The sequence below is a fragment of the Hippopotamus amphibius genome, chromosome 5 (assembly GCF_030028045.1).
Source record: "Hippopotamus amphibius kiboko isolate mHipAmp2 chromosome 5, mHipAmp2.hap2, whole genome shotgun sequence".
Taxonomy (NCBI): Eukaryota; Metazoa; Chordata; class Mammalia; order Artiodactyla; family Hippopotamidae; genus Hippopotamus; species Hippopotamus amphibius.
The window spans coordinates 135,929,996-135,949,301 of record NC_080190.1 but is presented as its reverse complement, the minus strand read 5'-3'; the positions used below and the strand labels follow the sequence as shown (position 1 = coordinate 135,949,301).

Below are 19,306 nucleotides of genomic sequence, written 5' to 3'. Positions count from 1 at the left end.
GGGGAAGAACAAAGAAGCCGGGAGTAGTGATCGTCTTGTGACATTTCTGTGACATTTCTTAATCGCAGTTTCAGGGATCAGGATGCCTCTGGTTTACATTCTCCCACCAGGTGGCCCATGGCTCAGGGGCCTGCTAGCTCATCTTGTGGTGGAGACACAACCTGACTTTGTCTGTTAATGACGTTATCAATTTTGTTATCAAAGGCAGCAATTATAGTCACTAACAATCTTAGTCACCTGACTCTGGTTGAAGTGTTCAGGACTGAGGTCACAGGAGATAAGCCAGGGAATGAAGTTTGGGGTAGAGAGATTAACCATCAACTTGGAAAGGGAATTTGGTTTCGGGGGGGCTCGGTTTCAGTTTCCACCGCCTCGTTACTCATTCTCGCTTTCCCGAGGTGCAGGGGCTCCAGATCCCCTGAAGCCATGGGGCTCCGTCCGAGTCACACGCCAGGACAGCCTGGGAGCTCTTAAGGAACGCTGAGGCTCGGGCCCAACCTGCGACTGCTTTCTAGGGCAGGCCTGGGCCAGCAGGTGGTTCGGACACGCAGGCAGGAATAAAAGCCACTGTCAAAGACGACAGCACCGGTGGTCCTCCACGTTCTGGGGCCGCCAGCATCGCCGTGTGACTGGGGCTGCTGCTGCTGCTCCGAGCGACCCCCAGCTGCTCCCTCTGTTAGCTCCTATCATCCGCTAAGCAGCCCAGTCCTGGCCGCGCCTCACGCGCGCCTCTGGCCTCAGACTGGCCGCAGCAGTCACATGGGTTAAGACGACTATGGAGTCCGTCCAGCCCCCCGCTGGCCGGGAAGAAAGAACTCACCCTGGACGTGTGGCAGCCAAGACAGCAACGTGACACTGAGTACACGATGGCCCGCTACTTACTAAGTTCCGATAAAAGGAGGATGAACATCAGGGTCACGATAACCAAGCTCCGTAAGGAAATGGCAACATACGCTTAGGTAGCACGTGTCCTGCATGGGTTCCTATATATTATATATTGGTGATGCTATTTTCCCTGAAGGAAAACTACCAACACACATCTCAAGGCTTAGAAGGCTGTGTACCAAAAAGGTAACAGTGGTTACACCTGGGTGGTGAAAATCCAGATGATTGAGGTTTATTATTGTTGTTGCTTATCTGCATTTTCTAGGTTTTCTACGATGAATGTGGATTATTAATATCAAAACATAACTTATGTAATATTTTTAAAAAGCAGAGTATAATCACACACAGAGAATCAATTCTGTTGCATGCACAGTTCAGGCGTGTAGCTGGTCTCCAGGTGTTCAGCTCACAACTTTGCTGTTCAGGACACTTTCTGACGGAATGAAATCTCTGTCCCTCAACCAGAGGCCAGGGGCCATGCTGTACTTATTCGGGAGCTCGGCAGACACCTAGTAGGATCACGATAGACACGTTCATTCATTCCATTGCTATAGAGAATAAGACTATTCCTATCAACCTTTCTCGTAACAGAAATGGACTTCTTACTGTTTATCTATTTACGCTAATTCTGTCACACTGTTTTGCAAGGTATATTCCACGAAACTAGTGTTCTCCAGACAACAGGTACACAAAAGGTGGTGGTCTGTGAAAGGCAGATTTCCTTCCCGTGGGTATCTGCAGAGCCTCAACTATGCTAATATTCACTGTGACTCTGCAATAGGAGGATACAGTATACATGTGGCTTTCCCCAAGTTTATGTAGCCGTGAAATACTTTTTTTTCCAGGAAACATCTCCAGGGACCAGTGCTCCCAGAAATACATTTTGGGAAACGCTAGTCTGTCCTCTCGGCGCACAGTTCTTTGACCTGTCAGCACAAAGCACAGTAACTGCGCCCTGTCCCTTGTGAGGAGGGCAGTGCAAGCAGGGCCCACGCGGGGTACTGGACAGCATGAGACTCAGCGACACAGCTCGCTCAGATTTCTGTCACCCAGCGAGCTGAGCCACAGATGAAGTGGCTTAGAGCCTAGAAAACAAATGAGGAATGGCCCAATAAATATTAACAACCGAGCATCAGGTGATATTTTAATTTATTCTGCTTACAGACACCAAAAAAAAAATTATACTATTTTTTTCAGTCTCATCTGGGTTGGATACAAATACATTCAGAGGCACGGCGAGAGGAAAACAACAGATGTTTCATCAGCTACTGTAATACCTGCTGCATCTCTCCCCAACTTGTCACCCCCAAAGACAGTCACTGCCAAACGCTACTGCAAAAACACAATGCATTTACGTTAATAACACCTAACTATACATTTAAATAAAAAATTAATAACCCCACTTAAGCTCTGCTAGAAACATGCGGCAGAAAACGATGGAGTAAGAGTATGAGCGAGACAAGTATGCCAACTAAAAACTGATGAGTACCTAGTTTCCCTGCACGTAAAAAGGAAGCAGTGATGACATCACTCTTCTTATGGGACAGGATGAGACCCCTCTTTTATATGCTGCTCAAAACGTCAGGTGGACAATGGGACTGCAGGAACGTTTAAAAGCGGCTGGACATTTTAGCTATCACCTTGCAGAGGTCATCGCTGCACTGCATGGCCACACCTCCCAAAGTATGCTCCTAAGAACACTGGTCCTGCAAAATGCTCCTTGAAAACAGAATTTGGGGATCAAAAAGATTTAGAAAACACTATTATCCACTTCTTGGAGAATCACAATGTGTATTATCACATGGAAGGTTCTAGAAGTCCTTTAAAAAGAAGTGCTTGACTGTATTTAATCCAGAGTTTCCCACTCTGTCCTTGGACTCTTTTCCTTAGGTAACACACTTCATAGAACATATTTTGAGAAAAGCTCCTCTATGGCTTTGAAAAATTCTTTGCAGAAACAAAGCACAGAAAAATTAAGTAACTCTTGGAATCATGCTAGTCGATAACAAAGAGGACAAGAGGTCATAAAACCACAGGCCACCACTCTAATTCCATCTCAACACTTCTGCCATAAACCCAAACCTACCTGAAAAGAGGCAACAATACATTTCCCACTATTTCCTCCTTTATGGTGTAAAGTGTCAGGCGTGCTGACTACGTACAGAATTGAACGTGGCCCAGAAGACAGCCCATACTTCATGTACACAGGCCATATGTTTCTAGTCTTTTCCTCCCTTGTAACAACCAAATCATTAAACAGCCATCGTCGTGTATCAGATGACTACAAGACTTTTCAAACAGACTTGACAGCCCTTTGTTTCTGATTAAAAAAAAAAAAAAGGACACAAGAAAACAATAGAGCTTCTAATTATTTTCAGCAAGAATGACACAGACCAAGAAATCAAAATACAAAGCTTTTGGCCATATATGCCAAATAGTTTTAAAGTAGGACAGCAAGGATTGGGAAAGATGAAATCAATGAGATTACTGGAGCGATGTAAACATTTAATCTATTTGCATAAATACATAATTTTTTATCTCATTTCCAAGGAATTTCACATGATATATTGAAACAGAAGACGGCGAAAATAACTCTCCAGCTGTGGGACCTGGAGAACACAGTTATTATCTGTGCCAGGATGTAAACCCACCTTCACACCTCAATAGCGATTCTTGCAAATCGATACTGCAGAGAGGCAGGCGGCCTCAGCAACACGAGGCCCCTCTCCACTGCCGGCTGGCTGGACAGCATATCTAGCAAGCCCGTCAAACTAACAAACCCCAGGGCTTCCCCACAGCCGACAGCCATGGAAAAATCTCCCTGGGTGACAAAGCCCAGGAGAACTCTGGAGCAGTGAGAAGTCACAACCGGGAGAGGGCCTGACCACAAGCCCAGGGTCAGAGGCTGGTGCCTGGCTGCAGGGTCCCCCTCTGCCAGGCCTTCAGATGCAGCAAGCTCTCGGTTGTGCCTCTTCTCTAGTTTCTTCTTCTCCTTCTGTTTCCGGATCTGGCTCTTGAATGGGTCACTGTGCTTGGGTTCCTGGGGCCCATGGTACAGCCGATCCCGGCTGAGCTGGAGGAGATCCTCCTTGGCGGGGACACAGATCATGGTATGCGGCTCAGGGCTGCCCTTCCTGAGCAGGGACAGCCTGACCCACACCAGGGCCCTCGGGAAACGGCCCAGGATGGACAGGCAGGCCTCTCTGGTAAATTCTTGCTGCCCTCTGCCAGGAGCTCGCGGGGCTGCCCGACTGTCCCCAAAACTGGGCCCACACCAGGCTGACAGCTGCCTCAGGAATTTTCTACTCCTGTATGAAGTGGGAGACACATGTTTTGAGGATATTTTGTTCAAGGAGAAAATATGCAATTAGAAGACTGGGCATTGCTAGAGTTCATTTGATGTTTTTATACTCTGTGGATAAAGGACTAAAACTTTAATTTTTAATAAATTAAAAATGCACACTTAGACATTTCTGTAATGATACTTTTCCTTTTGTGTGTCTACTGTTCTGAGACTGAAGGACCAAAAGTTTAAGAAGCTGAAGGCAGAGAAAAATAAGACAATGGGGTAGAATCTATGGCTATAATCACAGTGACAGGTTTAGAGTAAAGAGGAGCTGATATTTTGATGAGAAAAGAAACTCTAAGGGACACTTACATGAAAAGTAAGAAAGAAGGATATGAAATCATGAGGTTACTGTACAAAAAATAAGTAAAAAGCAAAAGGATGGCACTCTTTTAAAATCAGAGCACAGGGACTTCCCTGGTGGCGCAGTGGTTAAGAATCCACCTGCCAATGCAGGGGACACGGGTTCAAGCCCTGTGCCTCGGAGCAACTAAGCCCGTGTACCACAACCGCTGAGCCTGTGCTCTAGAGCCCAGGAGCCACAACTACTGAGCCCACGTGTCGCAACTACTGAAGCTTGAGCCTAGAGCCTGTGCTCTGCAACAAGAGAAGCCACTGCAATGAGAAGCCGCAGCAAAGAGTAGCTCCCACTCACCGCATCTAGAGAAAGCCCACACGCAGCAACAAAGACACAACGAAGCCAAAAATAAAAATAAAATTTTTAAAAATGTTTAATAAAATAAAAATTAAATTTAAAAAAAAATCAGAGCACAGAATAAAGGGTAACGGATAAGCAGAATTGAATAGCCTGCAGCAGCACTGAGAGAAGAACACATTTTACACAGTAGCCTCTGTGATATGACAGTATCACAATGAGTGGGGATCCAGTCGGCCACAAATGCAGATCATTCAAAAGCAACAGAAAGAAATCTAATTCAGCAATTTAAAGCAAAGAGTGCTTTTAGGGGTTCTTCATTACCTAAGATCACAGTCGTGAGGGTAGTACTTTGTGAGCAAAGACTAAATAAAACAGGTTATAAACTGCCTTGGTTGAGGTCTATTGGTGCGATATCGTAAAACATTTAGTCCGTTACCACCATGCCCCACATCAAACGTATGCGATTTCGCCTTTTCCCTGGGCCCTCTGCGATTCACTGGCTTTCCCTTCCATCTGTACATTCACCTGGGCTTTGCGGAAAGGAACAACTTTTACATCCTATAGCCTGGACAGTATCAAAAAAACAGACAATTCACACATGTACCTGGAAAGTGTGTGCACTTACCTCAGAACACAGAAGAGACTGCCGGTGGCACCCTGGTCGGCTACCCCCTCAGTCCCCGCCTGGGCTGGACGATCTATGTCCATCGCTCCTTCGGGCTCGCTGGAGTCGTTCAGGGGTGCACCCTCGTCATCAGACAGCTGACGAGCTCTTCCAGGCGCGGGGGCACAAGGCGCCACATCTCTCCTCAGGCTACTCCCCTCACCACCTGGAGAGGAAGCTGCAGACGACTCCCCTTGGGCCTGGACTCTTGACTCCCAGTCTCGAGTTAACTGCTCCCAGGGACAGCAGAAAGGTGCGAGGGTGCCAAGCTTAACATAGTTGGGCCGTTTTGCAGGAGGGCGTCTAGTGGAAATCAAAGAGGAGAACCAATTTTGAACAATTTAGGATGGACGATCAAAATAACCATGGCCACTGTACTCCATCTCTATTTAAAAAACAAACAAACAAAAAAGTTTTCTAAGAAATATGAGTTTAAAAGTTAACAATAACCAACTCTACTGGCCGAGCTTTTTTGTTTTCTTCCGTTTTTATTGTAATATATAATGCACCCATAAAGTCGCCCCTCGTGCACCACTCCACGGAGCGCCACTTCTGAAGGACTGCAGGTAAAGGCTGATCCTGGAGCTGTGCAGTGATGCCCCTGCAGACTCACAGGGTTCAAAGTTTCAAAGGTGCAAAAGGGGTGACGGTGAAGTTTCTCTCTCACCCTTGACCTCCAGTGACCCAGCTGTCCTCCACAGAGACAATGTCATCATTGGTTTCTTATAGATCCTTCTACAGACATTTTATGAACATAGAAGCAGATATGTACCTATTTCTTTTTTTACCCATTTTACACAAATGGTGGCAAACAGATCCTGTACTCTTTGCTTAACTTTATTCACTTAACAAAATATCTTGGAGATCATCCTATATTAGCCCATCAAGACATCCCTCACTCTTCTGCACAAGGCTTATCCCACTGGATGATTATACCCTGTTATTTAGACAGTTCTCTCCTGCAGGACATTTTGGTTATTTTCAAGCCTTTGCATCTACAAAGGATGCTGCCATGAACGACCTTGAACACGTGGCATAAGTACAAGTATATCCACAGGATAAAGTCCTGGGAGTAGAAGTGCCAAGGCAGTGAGTATTATTAGCACTTGCAATTTTGACAGATATTTCCAAACTGCCCTCCACATGCGTGATACCAACTGACCTTTCCAGCAACATGTAACTGAGGGAGACCCTTCAAAAAACCACAAATGAGTGGGAACCAGGGCCTGCTCTGGTACCTGACCCCAAGAGGTAGGGAGCAGCCTGGCCGTGGGCCTTTCTGGGCTGGGGGACTCTGCAGGAGTCCCAGCCTGCGTGCTCATACTGACGGTCTCCTCGAGGACAGACCCAGACATTCCTTACCCCCTTTGTTTCTTATTATGTCCCAGGTGGAAATGAACCTGTACACTTAACCAGAGGTTCAGTGTGAGCCTATATTCTGGAGATTGAACCAAATGTGTTCTGGCCTCCTGAGGGGGGCAGCTGGTAAAAAACCCTCTCAGGATGCCTGCCTCACCCAGAGGCCTTTAAAAAGAGAGATGGGCAGTTTACAAAAACGAGACAAAAAAATGATGAAAACACCTAAGAATATCCATCCTCACTTGTAACCAAACAAAAAATGAAAACGGTAAGATACCATTTTTTCATCTATCGGTTTTGTCAGATTAAAAGATTGGTAATAGCCTATGTTAGTGAGATGTGAGGGAAAAGAGGCACCCTCAGAACTAGAGGTAAAATTCTAAATTAATACAAATAGCTATTTGTCAATAGCACATCAAACCCTCAAAGTGTGCATCTTTTTTAACCAGAAATCTTACTTATGAGATTGAGCCCAAGGTCTTGGCTTTCTTTCCCCTATGGCTCCTCTCAAGTGATGGCTGTTTCTTTCTCACATCCCACAGGCCTAGGGGTGGGCAGATGTCCTCCTGATGCCCCCAGACCGCTTCTCTTCTCCTTCCTGCTCCCCTGAAGCACAAGCCACCAGATAAACCACTGCTCTCCTTGCTCAGCCAGGTCCTCAGGCAACTCCCCAGGCACCCCATTCCCTGCCACTCTGCCTTCCCCCTCCATCATGACTCGTCCTCAATGGCTTCAGCAGCCTCCAGCCTCCTGGCCTGCCAGAAACTTTTCACACCTTTTCCTTCACTCCACCTCAACCACCCACCCTCCTGGTCAGTCATTGCCAACACCTGCTCCACCTTAAAAGCATCCTTCACTCAGTGATGCCTCCTATTTTGCCAGCCCGTTTACCTCTCCCTGGCAACGACTCCTCAAACACTGGAACTGACTCCCGCATTTGTTTACTCTACCACTTCATCACTGCTCACCACTGTCCTCACATCTCTCTCCTTATAAGCCTAGATTCCAGGGTTCATAAGAGAGTCACTGCCTTTACACACACCCTCAACTTCCTCCCCTGGCAAAGCCCCTCCTGGTAACATTCAACCCTCCCCCAACCCCACACCAGCACCTGATGGGCAGAACATGGCCGGGGGAAAACACACGTGTCCTGAAGGGCCTCACGAGCAACACAAACCTCAAGTGGACGCTTACATTTCTTACAAATCCCTCACATTTCTCCAGTCAGTTCTGTCTTCTACTCTCCCCAAACACCGTTTTTTTTGTGTTTTTTTAAATTAATTAATTAATTTATTTATTTATTTATGCTGCATTGGGTCTTCGCTACTGCACGCGGGCTTTCTGTAGTTGTGGTGAGTGGGGGGCTACTCTTCGTTGTGCTGCGCGGGCTCCTCATTGCTGTGGCTTATCTTGTGGCGGAGCACAGGCTCTAGGCACATGGGCTTCAGTGGTTGTGGCATATGGGCTCAATAGCTTTGGCACACGGGCTTAGTTGCTCCGAGGCATGTGGGATCTTCCTGGAGCAGGGATCAAACCCGTGTTCCCTGCACTGGTAGGCAGATTCTTAACCACTGTGCCGCCTAAGTCCCCAGAACACTGTTTATATCAACGCCTCTCTCCTCAAATCTTCAACAGCCTCTCTTCCCCTTATTCCTAGATGATAACCTTGCCTATTTTTCACTAAGAAGACAGTCATGGGACTTCCCTGGGGGTGCAGTAGTTAAGAATCTGCCTGCCAGAGCAGGGGACACAGGTTCGATTCCTGGTGTGGAAAATTCCCACATGCCACAGAGCAACTAAGCCTGTGCTCTAGAGCCTGAGAGCCACAACTACTGAGCCCACGTGCAGCAACTACTGAAGCCCGTGTACCTAGAGCCCGTGCTCCATAAGAGAAGCCACTGCAATGAGAAGCCTACGCACGGCAATGAAGAGTAGCCCCTGCTCTCTGCAACTAGAGAACGCCTGTGTGCAGCAATGAAGACCCAACACAGCCAATAAATTAATTAATATACATATTAAAAAAAAAAAGGGGAGTCACAATCAGGAGATTACTACCCAATCTCTCCACAGAATCTAGCCTACCTAAATCTGTACTCACATTTCAGAGTCAGCCTTCCAGCCTGTTAAAATGAGACAGCTGACTCTGATCCTATGGAATGCCGCCCCTCCTCTTATACCCCAGATGCCACCCCCTCTTTCCCGCTCAAGGACTTTGCTCTTGCAATTTTAGCCTCCTTCCCCTCTCCTGGATCCCCCCTACCAGCCTGGAAACATGTGCTTCCAATAAGAATAAGCTCCACAAGGCAGAGCAGACTTTGCCTGCTCCATCCCCTGCTGTAGCCTCAGTGCCCAGAGAGGTTTTTGTCACATGGCAGGTTCTGAATAAACATGTGTTCAATGAATAAATCAGACAAATATGTAGAGATGCATATGGAAAGCTGTTCACAGAAGCACACAGCAAAAAATGAGAAGGAACCTAAAGGGCCACTGATAAATCACAGAACAGCCACACTGCACTGGCAAACTGCAGCTCACCGGCCCAACCTGGCCCACTGCCTGTTTTTGTGTGACCCATGAGCTAAGAATGGTTTTTACATTTTTAAATGGTTGAAAAAAACACAAGAGAATAATATCTTACGGCACATGAAAATGATATGAAATTCAAATTGGAGTGTCCATAGCCTGAGCCTGGAACACAGCCGTGCTCATTCGCTTACGCATCCTCTGTGTGGCTGCTTTCGCACTCCACTGGCAGAGCTGAGCAGTTGCCATGGAGACCAACTATAGTTATAGAAGCCAGAAACAGTTATCATCTGGCCCTTTACACAAAAGGTTTGCCAACACTTGATTTGGAGTCATATTTATTGATATGGGAAAACTTTCCATAATATACAGTTAAATGGAAAAAGCAGGTTTCAAAATGGTATATAATAGTGACTTCCCTGATGGTGCAGTGGTTAAGAATCCGCCTGCCAATGCAGGGGACATGGCTTCGATCCCTGAGCCAGGAGGATCCCACATGCTGTGGAGCAATTAAGCCCATGTGCCACAACTACCGAGCCTGTGCTCTAGAGCCTGTGCTCCCAACAAGGGAAGTCACTGCAATGAGAAGCCCACGCACTGCAACAAAGAGTAGCTCCTGCTCACAGCAACTAGAGAAAGCCTGCACGCAGCAACGAAGACCCAATGCAGCCAAGATAAATTAAAAAAAAAAAAAAAACCAAAACAGTACGTAATACAATGCTTCAAAAAAAACTGTGTATGAAAATTTTATATACATAAAAAATCCAAAGGGTGAGAAATAAGTATTACTGTCAATTATTACTTAACAAACATAGAGACGCCCCTGCACACTATGGGAGGCATAGTCTGTACAACACATGATGGCTGCCCTCACAGGGCTTGTAAGCCAGCAATCCAGGAATCTATCACGTTCACTCACTCATCCATCACTCAAACAACAGCTGGAAAGCCAGGCTGGGCAGGTCTCTGTGGCTGCAGCAACGAACAGGAGAACATAACCACGGAGCTCACAGTCAAGGAAATACAACACTCAATTATCTACCCAGTCATCCGTCAACAACACCACCAAAAAGGGTATTAAGGCCCACTGTGCACTAGGCACTGGCTAGATACTGCAGATGCCACAGCGAACAAGAGAGATTTTGTGCCGCCAGGAGCCTACAGCTCAGTAGGAAATACAGGTGCCTGATGTTTACTTTCCAGAGTATAAAGGAAATAAAGCCCCTCACTGGACACTCCTCCAATGGAAAAAGAAAAAAGTCTAGATGAATAGATACCAAAATGTAAAAACAGTGCTTATCTCTCCGGATAAAAGGAACACACCAGTTTATAAATTATTTTTATATGTTTCCCTGCTTCCATTAAAATTTCATAAATATGTACTCCATCTATAACCATTCTGAAAAACACAACTTCCATTTTGAGGGGGCAGGGGCCAGTAGTGGGAATCTATTAACAAGCGCTGGGAACTCAGGACCGCAGTTTAGGTGTACACCATTACCAGTGAAGCAAATAACCAAGATGCGGGTCTGCAACCTGCACAGGCTATAAAATCCAGATATAGGGCAATCTCTTCACCTAAGTAACATCTTAATTATGTCTTGGGAATGTTGACACGTCTAGGAACTCCACATTATATAGTAAATATGAGTCAGTGAAGCCAGGACAAACATTATTGGCTTTGTCTTGGCTGCAGTGACTCATATTTATACTGTCTTTCCTTTAAGACATCAAACTAGAGAAGCCAGTTTCTTACCTCTTGTACTTTTCGAGAAGATTCTTAGCTTGCTCTTCAGCAAAGAGAATCCCAGCAGGGCAGTCTGGGAAATCACCTGGGACATGAGGTGACCTTTTATACTGAGAATGCACTACAGTCTCTTTTAATCCTCCAACTCTTGCACCTCGATAGATCTAAAAGAAATGCCAGAAAGAGCCTGTGAACTTAAGGTGAAATTGCTGGATTCTTTGTATGGGGAAAATGGGAAACCTAAATACCCATCAAAAATAGAATGGATAAATACACTGGGGAATTGCCCCATAATGGATTACCAGACAACAGTAAAAATGAACGAAATAAAGCTTCATCAATCAACATGGGAAAATCTCAATGTTGAGTGAATATATAGCGAGTTGCAAAAGCATATAGACAAGGAGTTATATAAAGTTTAAAAACATGTCAAATATAGCTATTTTACTTTGGGATATACACACACACTTAATAAAGCTATAAAAACATGCACGGTCGTGACTAACACCAAAAACAGGACTAGTGACTCCTTTAGAAGGAGAGAGGGATACACAGAGTGCTTCCAATGAACCTATAATGTCTTATTTCTTAAGCTGGATGGCAGGTGAAGGGTACACAGGTATACTTTCTGTATGCTTGAAACAGTTCATAATTTTAAAATTAGATTTAAGGGACTTCTCTGGTGGCACAGTGGTTAAGAATCCGCCTGTCAATGCAGGGGGCCCAGGTTTGGTCCCTGGTCTGGGAAGATCCCATATGCCATGGAGCAACTAAGCCCATGCGCCACAACTACTGAGCCTACATGTGCAACTACTGAAGCCCACTGGCCTAGAGCCCATGCTCTGCAAAAAAAGAAGCCACCACAATGAGAAGCCCTCACAAGGCAACAAAGAGTAGCCCCTGCTCGCCACAACTACAGAAAGCCCACACAGAGCAATGAAGACCCAACACAGCCAAAAAATATATAAATAATAAAAATAAAATTTAAAATAAGAAGATATGTTTTAAAAAAAAAGTTAGATTTAAAAATATTCCCATTCCTAATGATTAAGTAAATGTCCTCTGCACTAGGCATATTCACTAAAATTAATTACCTGCGTGAATCTAACAGTCTCACATGCCTTTTATGCTCTCTAGCTCAAAGTAATTATTTAAACTAAACAGGAAAAAAAATTAGATTTTTAATAAAATTTTTAGCTGCAGTTAATAAAAAGGAATGTATGTATTAACACTTAAAAAACAAAAATTGTATTCTATACATCTATAAAAATTAAGTCTTTTGCTTTGAAACTATAACAAATTTCAAGTAAAAAAAAACTCAACATTTTGTTGCCACTACTATTCAAAAATCAGGCCACTTTTGAATCCTCAAAAATTCACAAAATGTCAGCACAACTCGTACTAATGAAAACTGGGCTCCAGGGACTCTATGAAGTATCTCGTATCCAGGATTATTGCTCAAAAAGCAGAAAATTAGCACTCGATTTCTAAGTCATGCATAAAGTCAGGAACATTTTCAGCACTTGGCATTCACTAGGAATGTATTCTAAATGTTGTAACTGTTAGTTGGAATCAAAGAGTAACTTACAAACGGAATCCAGAAAGCCATGCCCCAGCCCTTTGGGAGCAGGACATCCCAGCCACTTCCCCAGCCTCGATGGTCATCACCAGTCACTTTTCCTGGCTGTTGAATCAAAAGTATAGGAACCTTGGATTCATGGGGACCTAAAAAAAGCTGTGACCCGGGTACCAGCAACTCACTCCTCTTCCGGTTTAAATCCTGAAGTGGAAGAAAATAATTCAAGACAAACAACCCCAGTCTTCTGGGAGATCCTACTGGGTCACCCTATAAGCAGCTTTAGAAAGTTAAATGCTCTTTTAAAAAGCAAGAAAAAGGTGTTCTCAATAAATAAATGCCATTTTAAGTACAAGGTACTCTTCCCAGGATGATTTTCCTCTATACAAGTGCTTTGGTAGAAAATGCCAAATTGCCTTAAATTAGAATATACTAGGTGATTCAAAGTACTAAGATAATATACATTCATTCTTTTAATTTCTTATATTGGGATTAATCTTATAGTTTGATCCTCTGTCCCTACATTTATTTTGGTTAAGGTTGCTGGTCATGAAGTAAAAGAGGTACGAACAGTTAACAACTTCTCAAGGAGAGGCAAGTAGGAAAATTCTCCAACTTTTGGGAAATTTCTCAACAGGTCTTAAAATAGAAGATGTGATAAATTATCTGTTAAGTGGACTGTAGGGAGTAGATAACAACATCCTTTCAGATTTTTCTTGCCAGCTGTAAAAGGAGATGAACAAGTAGGAGAGAGGCCTGCCACTCAACTGAGAAGACTACACAAGAGACCACCTCCATGCTACAAAGTCTAACTCATGGATGCCCTTCATGCATGACCAAGTCCTGAGTCTCATTTTTTCACCTTTGGTCAAGTTTCCACTACCTTCTACATATTGGTAATTCCAAAATATCTATCTCTTAAGCCTCAACTTTTCCTCCTGGGACAGAAACCTGTCTCCTGGACATCTGCTCCTGCGACGTCCCAAGGCCCCTCAAACTCAGCTGATCCGAGATTTGAGCTCATCTTCCCCACTGGGTCGCTCTCCTCGTGTGTCCCAGCTGGCTGAATGATGCACCATTCTCACAGTTCATTCACTCACTCACTCACTCATTCTTTCAAATATTTACTCTTCATTCATTTACTCATCCATTCAAATATCTCCTAAGCACCTGTTAGATGCCAGGCACTTTGCTAGAACTTGGGAAGACAGCAATGATAAGTCCCACCTGGCTCTGGCTCTCTTTCAGCTGAGCTCCTAAAACCAAGACCATGAGGAGTTAACCCACAGGCCTCCTCTTTTCCTGCTTCCCATCTTCCAATCAACCACTGAGTTTTGTCAGTTTTACCTTCCAGGTATATGTGTCAAGCCCCAGCCCCTCCACTCTAGCCACACTGCCACACTTCAGGCCCCCATCATGCCATCCATACTACTTCAAGGGTCTGTTTTAAGGCCATCCAATCACAAGTCCTCTCTCCAGCTCCTCCGTCTCCTTATCCCCATCCTTAGTCTCCACAGCAGTGCCAGAGTGAAATCTGATCATGTCATGGCTCAGCTAAAAATCTTCAAATGGCCACTACATCTTTAGTCCGAATCCAAAAATGCCTCAAGATCTTTTACGCTCTGGCCCCTTTTTATCTCTTCAGTTCCATCTCCTGTCCCACCCTTAGCTCCAAGATACTGACCTACTTCGAGATTCCTGAACATGTCATCCTGTTTTGGGCCTGGACCCTTGCACATGCTGTTCTCAATTCCGACAATACTTTCTCTACTGTAGCCTTGGCTCCCAACCCCTGACCGCGAGAAGTTTGGTTAATTCTGATCACCCACCTAAGACTTAGCTCAAATACCAGCTCCTCCGTTCGGGAAGCTTTCCCCAGTTTCCCTAGTCCGGGCTCAGTACCCCTCCTTTGGGCTTTCTTTGTACCCTGTACTTCTTCAACCATATCCTAGTCATCTACCCCATCATCTAATATAATACCTGGTGCTGGTAGGAGGGCAATCATTGTGAAATTAACGACAGAGAACATTTAAGGGGAAAAAGAAAAAAAGAAAAACATATTTAAACCATAAGATTATCATTTCAAGAAAAAGTTTTTGAATTAACTTTTTCTAGAGATTATTCGTCTCTAAGAATAGAAAAAAAAATCATGGTATATATCGTAAGGGATCAAAAAATTGAAAATAAAAGGAAGTCTATGGGATCCTATAAAGTATGAAATAACTTTCATGGTCTCTAGAGTGATGAATTTCAGCCTATTTTCATGGCTTTACCATTAGTTACCTGGTCCGAGATTTTATTCTCTGTGACACTCTTACAGAGATCTTGGTTCCAAAGAAAGCTATGTGAGCACTCCACAGGCACACCCTCCAGAAGCAGCTGTCTAACTTTCTCATTATCTAAGAGGGAAAAGAAATAGCCTTAAACCACATTCTTTAGATCAGTGAGGTCAAATTCTAAACAATGCCAGGTGACCTTTTATTACAAGAAAATATCCTAAGGGCTTCTCTAGAAGCCTAACTTCTCTAGAGGAATTTATTTACTTGAGCATAAATTGTTATTCTTACAGCTGGTTTCATAATCTGTGAAACAGCACAGGCTCCTAAACTTCTTCGACATTTATTTTTAGTCTGTAAGATGCAATTATTATATTAAATTGCCTCTAAATAACTGCCTAATTCCACATTTAAGATAATCAAATTCTAGGCATAAGTACAGAGGTGAACTATTTCTTGTTCGTGTGCTCTGATGGCACAAGTCATATGTTAACTACTGGCTTCAGGGCTCTTTATATTCCCCTGACAATGGTTCTGAGCCAACAGGTACCGTGCTTGTCTTCTGTCCTATTACTTCAAGTCTCTGATAACTCTTTTTTACTGAACTTTTATTCCTTTCTGTAAAACACATTGTTCTCAGTCCTTTAAAATGAACATATTTTCTGTGAAATATGTTGTTTCATCCCTTTAAAAGAGCCACACCATGCCAAAAAGTACACTAGTAGGAAAGGAGGAGGAATTTTTTCAGTTGTAAACATATATATTAATAGAAGAGGTGTCCTACATGCAATTATTTAAACACTAGGGGGAAAAGTCTTTCAAATCTTATTTTGCTGGACTGAAGAATTAAGAGAAAAAAGAATAAAGCCAGACAATTCATGAGTTTAGGCTAAAGTCCTAAAATGCCAACACAGAAAGATCACGCCAACGCCACATACCTGCATGGGTCTGATGGCTGGAAAAAATAAGTTGGAAGAGACTGGGCCATAACATAACAGACATCAGGGATACACAAGTTAGAAAAAGTTAAATTGATGAAAAGATCTGAGATGAATGCTCCTTAAAAGCAGCAACTGCTTCTAGTGCTCTGCTCTTCATTATGGAGAGAATAACCAGCAGCACCTCAAGTAACAACACGTGGGCTGTAAAAGTTCACACAGCCTGTCTAGGAGCAAACGAGCCCCATCAAACAGCTCCGTCTGCCCAGAAGGCTTTCCTGTGGAGTGCTGCCACAGATCTGAGTGTCAGAGCTGGGATTTTTATCAGATTTGGCTGTAGACAAAAGAGATGGCTAATACTTAGGGTATAAAGGCATAGGGAAGCACAACCTCATCTTCAAATATTCTAAAAAATAATAAGTACATAGATGAAACAAAGCAGACAGTACATCCAGACAATGGAATATTATTCAGCACGAAAAAGAAACGAGCTATGAAGCCATGAAAAGACAAGGAAGAACCTTAAATGCATATTACTAAGTGAAAGAAACCAACCTGAAAAGGCTACATATTGTGTAATTCCAACTATATGACATTCTGGAAGAGGCAAAACTATAGAGATTGAAAGGATCAGGGGTTGGAAGCAGTGAGAAAGGGATGAACAGGCAGAGCACAGCTGACTTTTAGGGCAGTGAAACGATTCTGTGTGATCCTACAGTGACAAAGCAGAGTATGCTTGAAGGCAAAGGGGAAGGCTTTTTATGTCAAGTCTTCATTAGTGAAAAAAAAAGAATATTATCAGCTGAGTCAGCATGCCCCTCAGTGTGCCCAGAATGTCTGCAGTTCTGAATTTAACTCTAAGTCCTTCCCCAAGACTCATATAAAGCACATTCTCTTTCACCTCTGACAAAAGCTTTCTAATTGACTACATAACTCCAGAATTGTGACTTAAAGGTTGAATAGCTTATTTTCTCCTTTCTTAAATGCATTTGAAGATCACCAAATTTTAAAATTTTCTTAAGTTTTTCTTAGAGAAGCAAAGGAAATGAATAGAAGATTTTATCATTTGGGATTCAAACGAACCAAAGTTACAGCCTTCAAATTCACTCTATTTTAAATTAAATTTGTAGAACAGTTAAAAATCTGAAAGCTGAAGCTATCAGATTTTTTTTCTCCCAAGATCAGAAACTGAGAAGTCATGGTAAAATGACCAATAACTGGGCACTTGAGAAAGTCAACTGCTTGGAGTACATAACAACAGAGAGGGCGTAAAGAGAAAGACTAAAGCCCATAAGCATAATATACGGTCAGCATTTTCTAAAGCAAATTCATCTCTAGAAGACAAAGACTAGTTAAAATAATCTAACAAAAAGCAAATCAGCAGATGTTAAGGAGAGCAAATACTAAAAGAACTGATAGTGGGACTTCCCTGGTGGCTCAGTGGTGAAGAATCCACCTGGCAAGGCAGAGGATGCAGGTTCGAGCCCTGGTCCCGAAGAGCCCACATGCCGTGGAGCAATTAAGCCCATGCGCCACAACTACTGAGCCTGCACTCTAGAGCCTGCAAGCCACAACTACTGAGCCTGCATGCTGCAAAAACTGAAGCCCATGAGCCTAGAGCCTGTGCTCCACAACAAGAGAAGCTACCACAATGAGAAGTTGGTGCACTGCAACCAAAAGTAGCCCCCACTTGCCACAACTAGAGAAGTGCCCTCGCAGCAACGAAGACCCAATGTAGCCAAAAATAAATAAATTTTTAAAAAAAGATGCACACAAAATTTATGTGCTCCAAGTCCCAGCACAGAGGCAGTAATTTGAAAGGAGCCACTTGCTGATTTTAGAGAGTTTCCCAGAGAGACAGGAGGCACCTGGGAGTCCTCCTGGGGACATAAATCTGGCGAGGATGTGGAGAAAAGGGAACCCTCATGCACTGTTGATGGGAATGTAAATTAGTGCAGCCACTATGGAAAACATAAAACCTCAAAAAACTAAAAACACAACTACCACACAATCCAGCAATTCTACTTTTGGATATATTTCCAAAGAAAATGAAAACACTAATTCAAAAAGACACACACACCCCTATGTTCACTGCAGTGTTATTTACAATAGCCAAGGTATGGAAGCAACCTAAGTGTCCATCAACAGATGAATGGATAAAGAATATGTGGTATACACACACACACACACACACACACACACACACAGACACACACACAATGGAATACTATTCAGTCATAAAAAAGAATGAAATTTTGCCATTTCCAACAACATGGATGGACTTGAACGATATTACAGTAAGTGAATTAAGTTAGACAAATACTGTATGATATCACTAATATGTGAAATCTAAAAAGCAAAACAAACAAACATAACAAAACAGAAACAAAGTCATGGATACAGAGAACAAACTGGTGGCTGCTAAAGGGGAGATGTGTGGGCAGATGAGTGAAATTGTTGAGGGAGATTAACAGATACAAACTTCCAGTTATAAAATAAACAGGTCACAGGGTGTCATGTACAGCATAAGGAATATAGTCAATGATGTTGAAATAACTTTGTATGATGACAGATGGTAACCAGACTTATCTTGGTGATCATTTGGTAATGTAGAAAAATACTGGACCACTGTTGTACACTTGAAACTAACATAATATTGCAAATCAATTATACTTCAATTACAAAAAAACACAATGACTAATAAGATGGTGAGCTTTAATAGCAGAAATTAAATCATGTTTTTCAAGATACACTTTAATTTTTCTTGAACTGATTTATATTAAGATAAAAACCTTAGAAAGAATTTAAAACATAGCTGCCTTATTCCAAAAAAGGACTTGAGGCAGCAAGAGAAGCTAAGTAGAGTTTAACTACAGTTTTGAGATGGTTATGACAGTCAACATTTATTGGTGTACTACACGCTGTAACTTTCATGGTTGTGCCAGACCACATTGCTATTAAAAAAAGAAAAGAAAGAGGCAATGATTCATTGACTGAAGTGTTAGGCTCTGTAACTAACTTACCTGTATATCTTGAACTCCTCCCTCATCCAATCCACCTTTCATGTAAAGATCTGGCAGAGTATTTTACTGCCCCCTTAATAAGCTATCTAACTACATGTGAAGGTGAAAAAAATTCTGAAGTTGTTACTACACACTCTTATATCTTTTCTCCAAAAATTCACAAGCTGATTTTAATTATTCTTCCAATTAATTGTGTTCAGATGACAGTAAGTACAATGAGACATTATCACAATTGCTGCACGTCTCAGATCAGACCAAAATTCAGCCAGCCCCTACCCACCCCCCACCACGTCACCCCAAAGAACTCCCAC

At 43.2% G+C, this 19,306-nt stretch overlaps 1 protein-coding gene across 2 annotated transcripts in view; it reads right to left on the bottom strand.

The window, feature by feature from the left end:
* Window positions 1–2,023: 2,023 nt before the first annotated feature.
* Window positions 2,024–19,306, bottom strand: part of POP1 (POP1 homolog, ribonuclease P/MRP subunit) — a 36,804-nt gene continuing 19,521 nt past the window's right edge. For both annotated transcript variants that reach the window (XM_057737351.1, XM_057737352.1), the window contains exons 12-16: window positions 15,042–15,157; window positions 12,771–12,962; window positions 11,192–11,346; window positions 5,515–5,856; window positions 2,024–4,193 (exon numbers count right to left, since the gene is read on the bottom strand). In XM_057737351.1, the coding sequence (XP_057593334.1) occupies window positions 3,539–4,193; window positions 5,515–5,856; window positions 11,192–11,346; window positions 12,771–12,962; window positions 15,042–15,157 (1,460 nt within the window). In that variant the 3' untranslated portion in view covers window positions 2,024–3,538. The remainder of the gene's footprint in view (window positions 4,194–5,514; window positions 5,857–11,191; window positions 11,347–12,770; window positions 12,963–15,041; window positions 15,158–19,306) is intronic.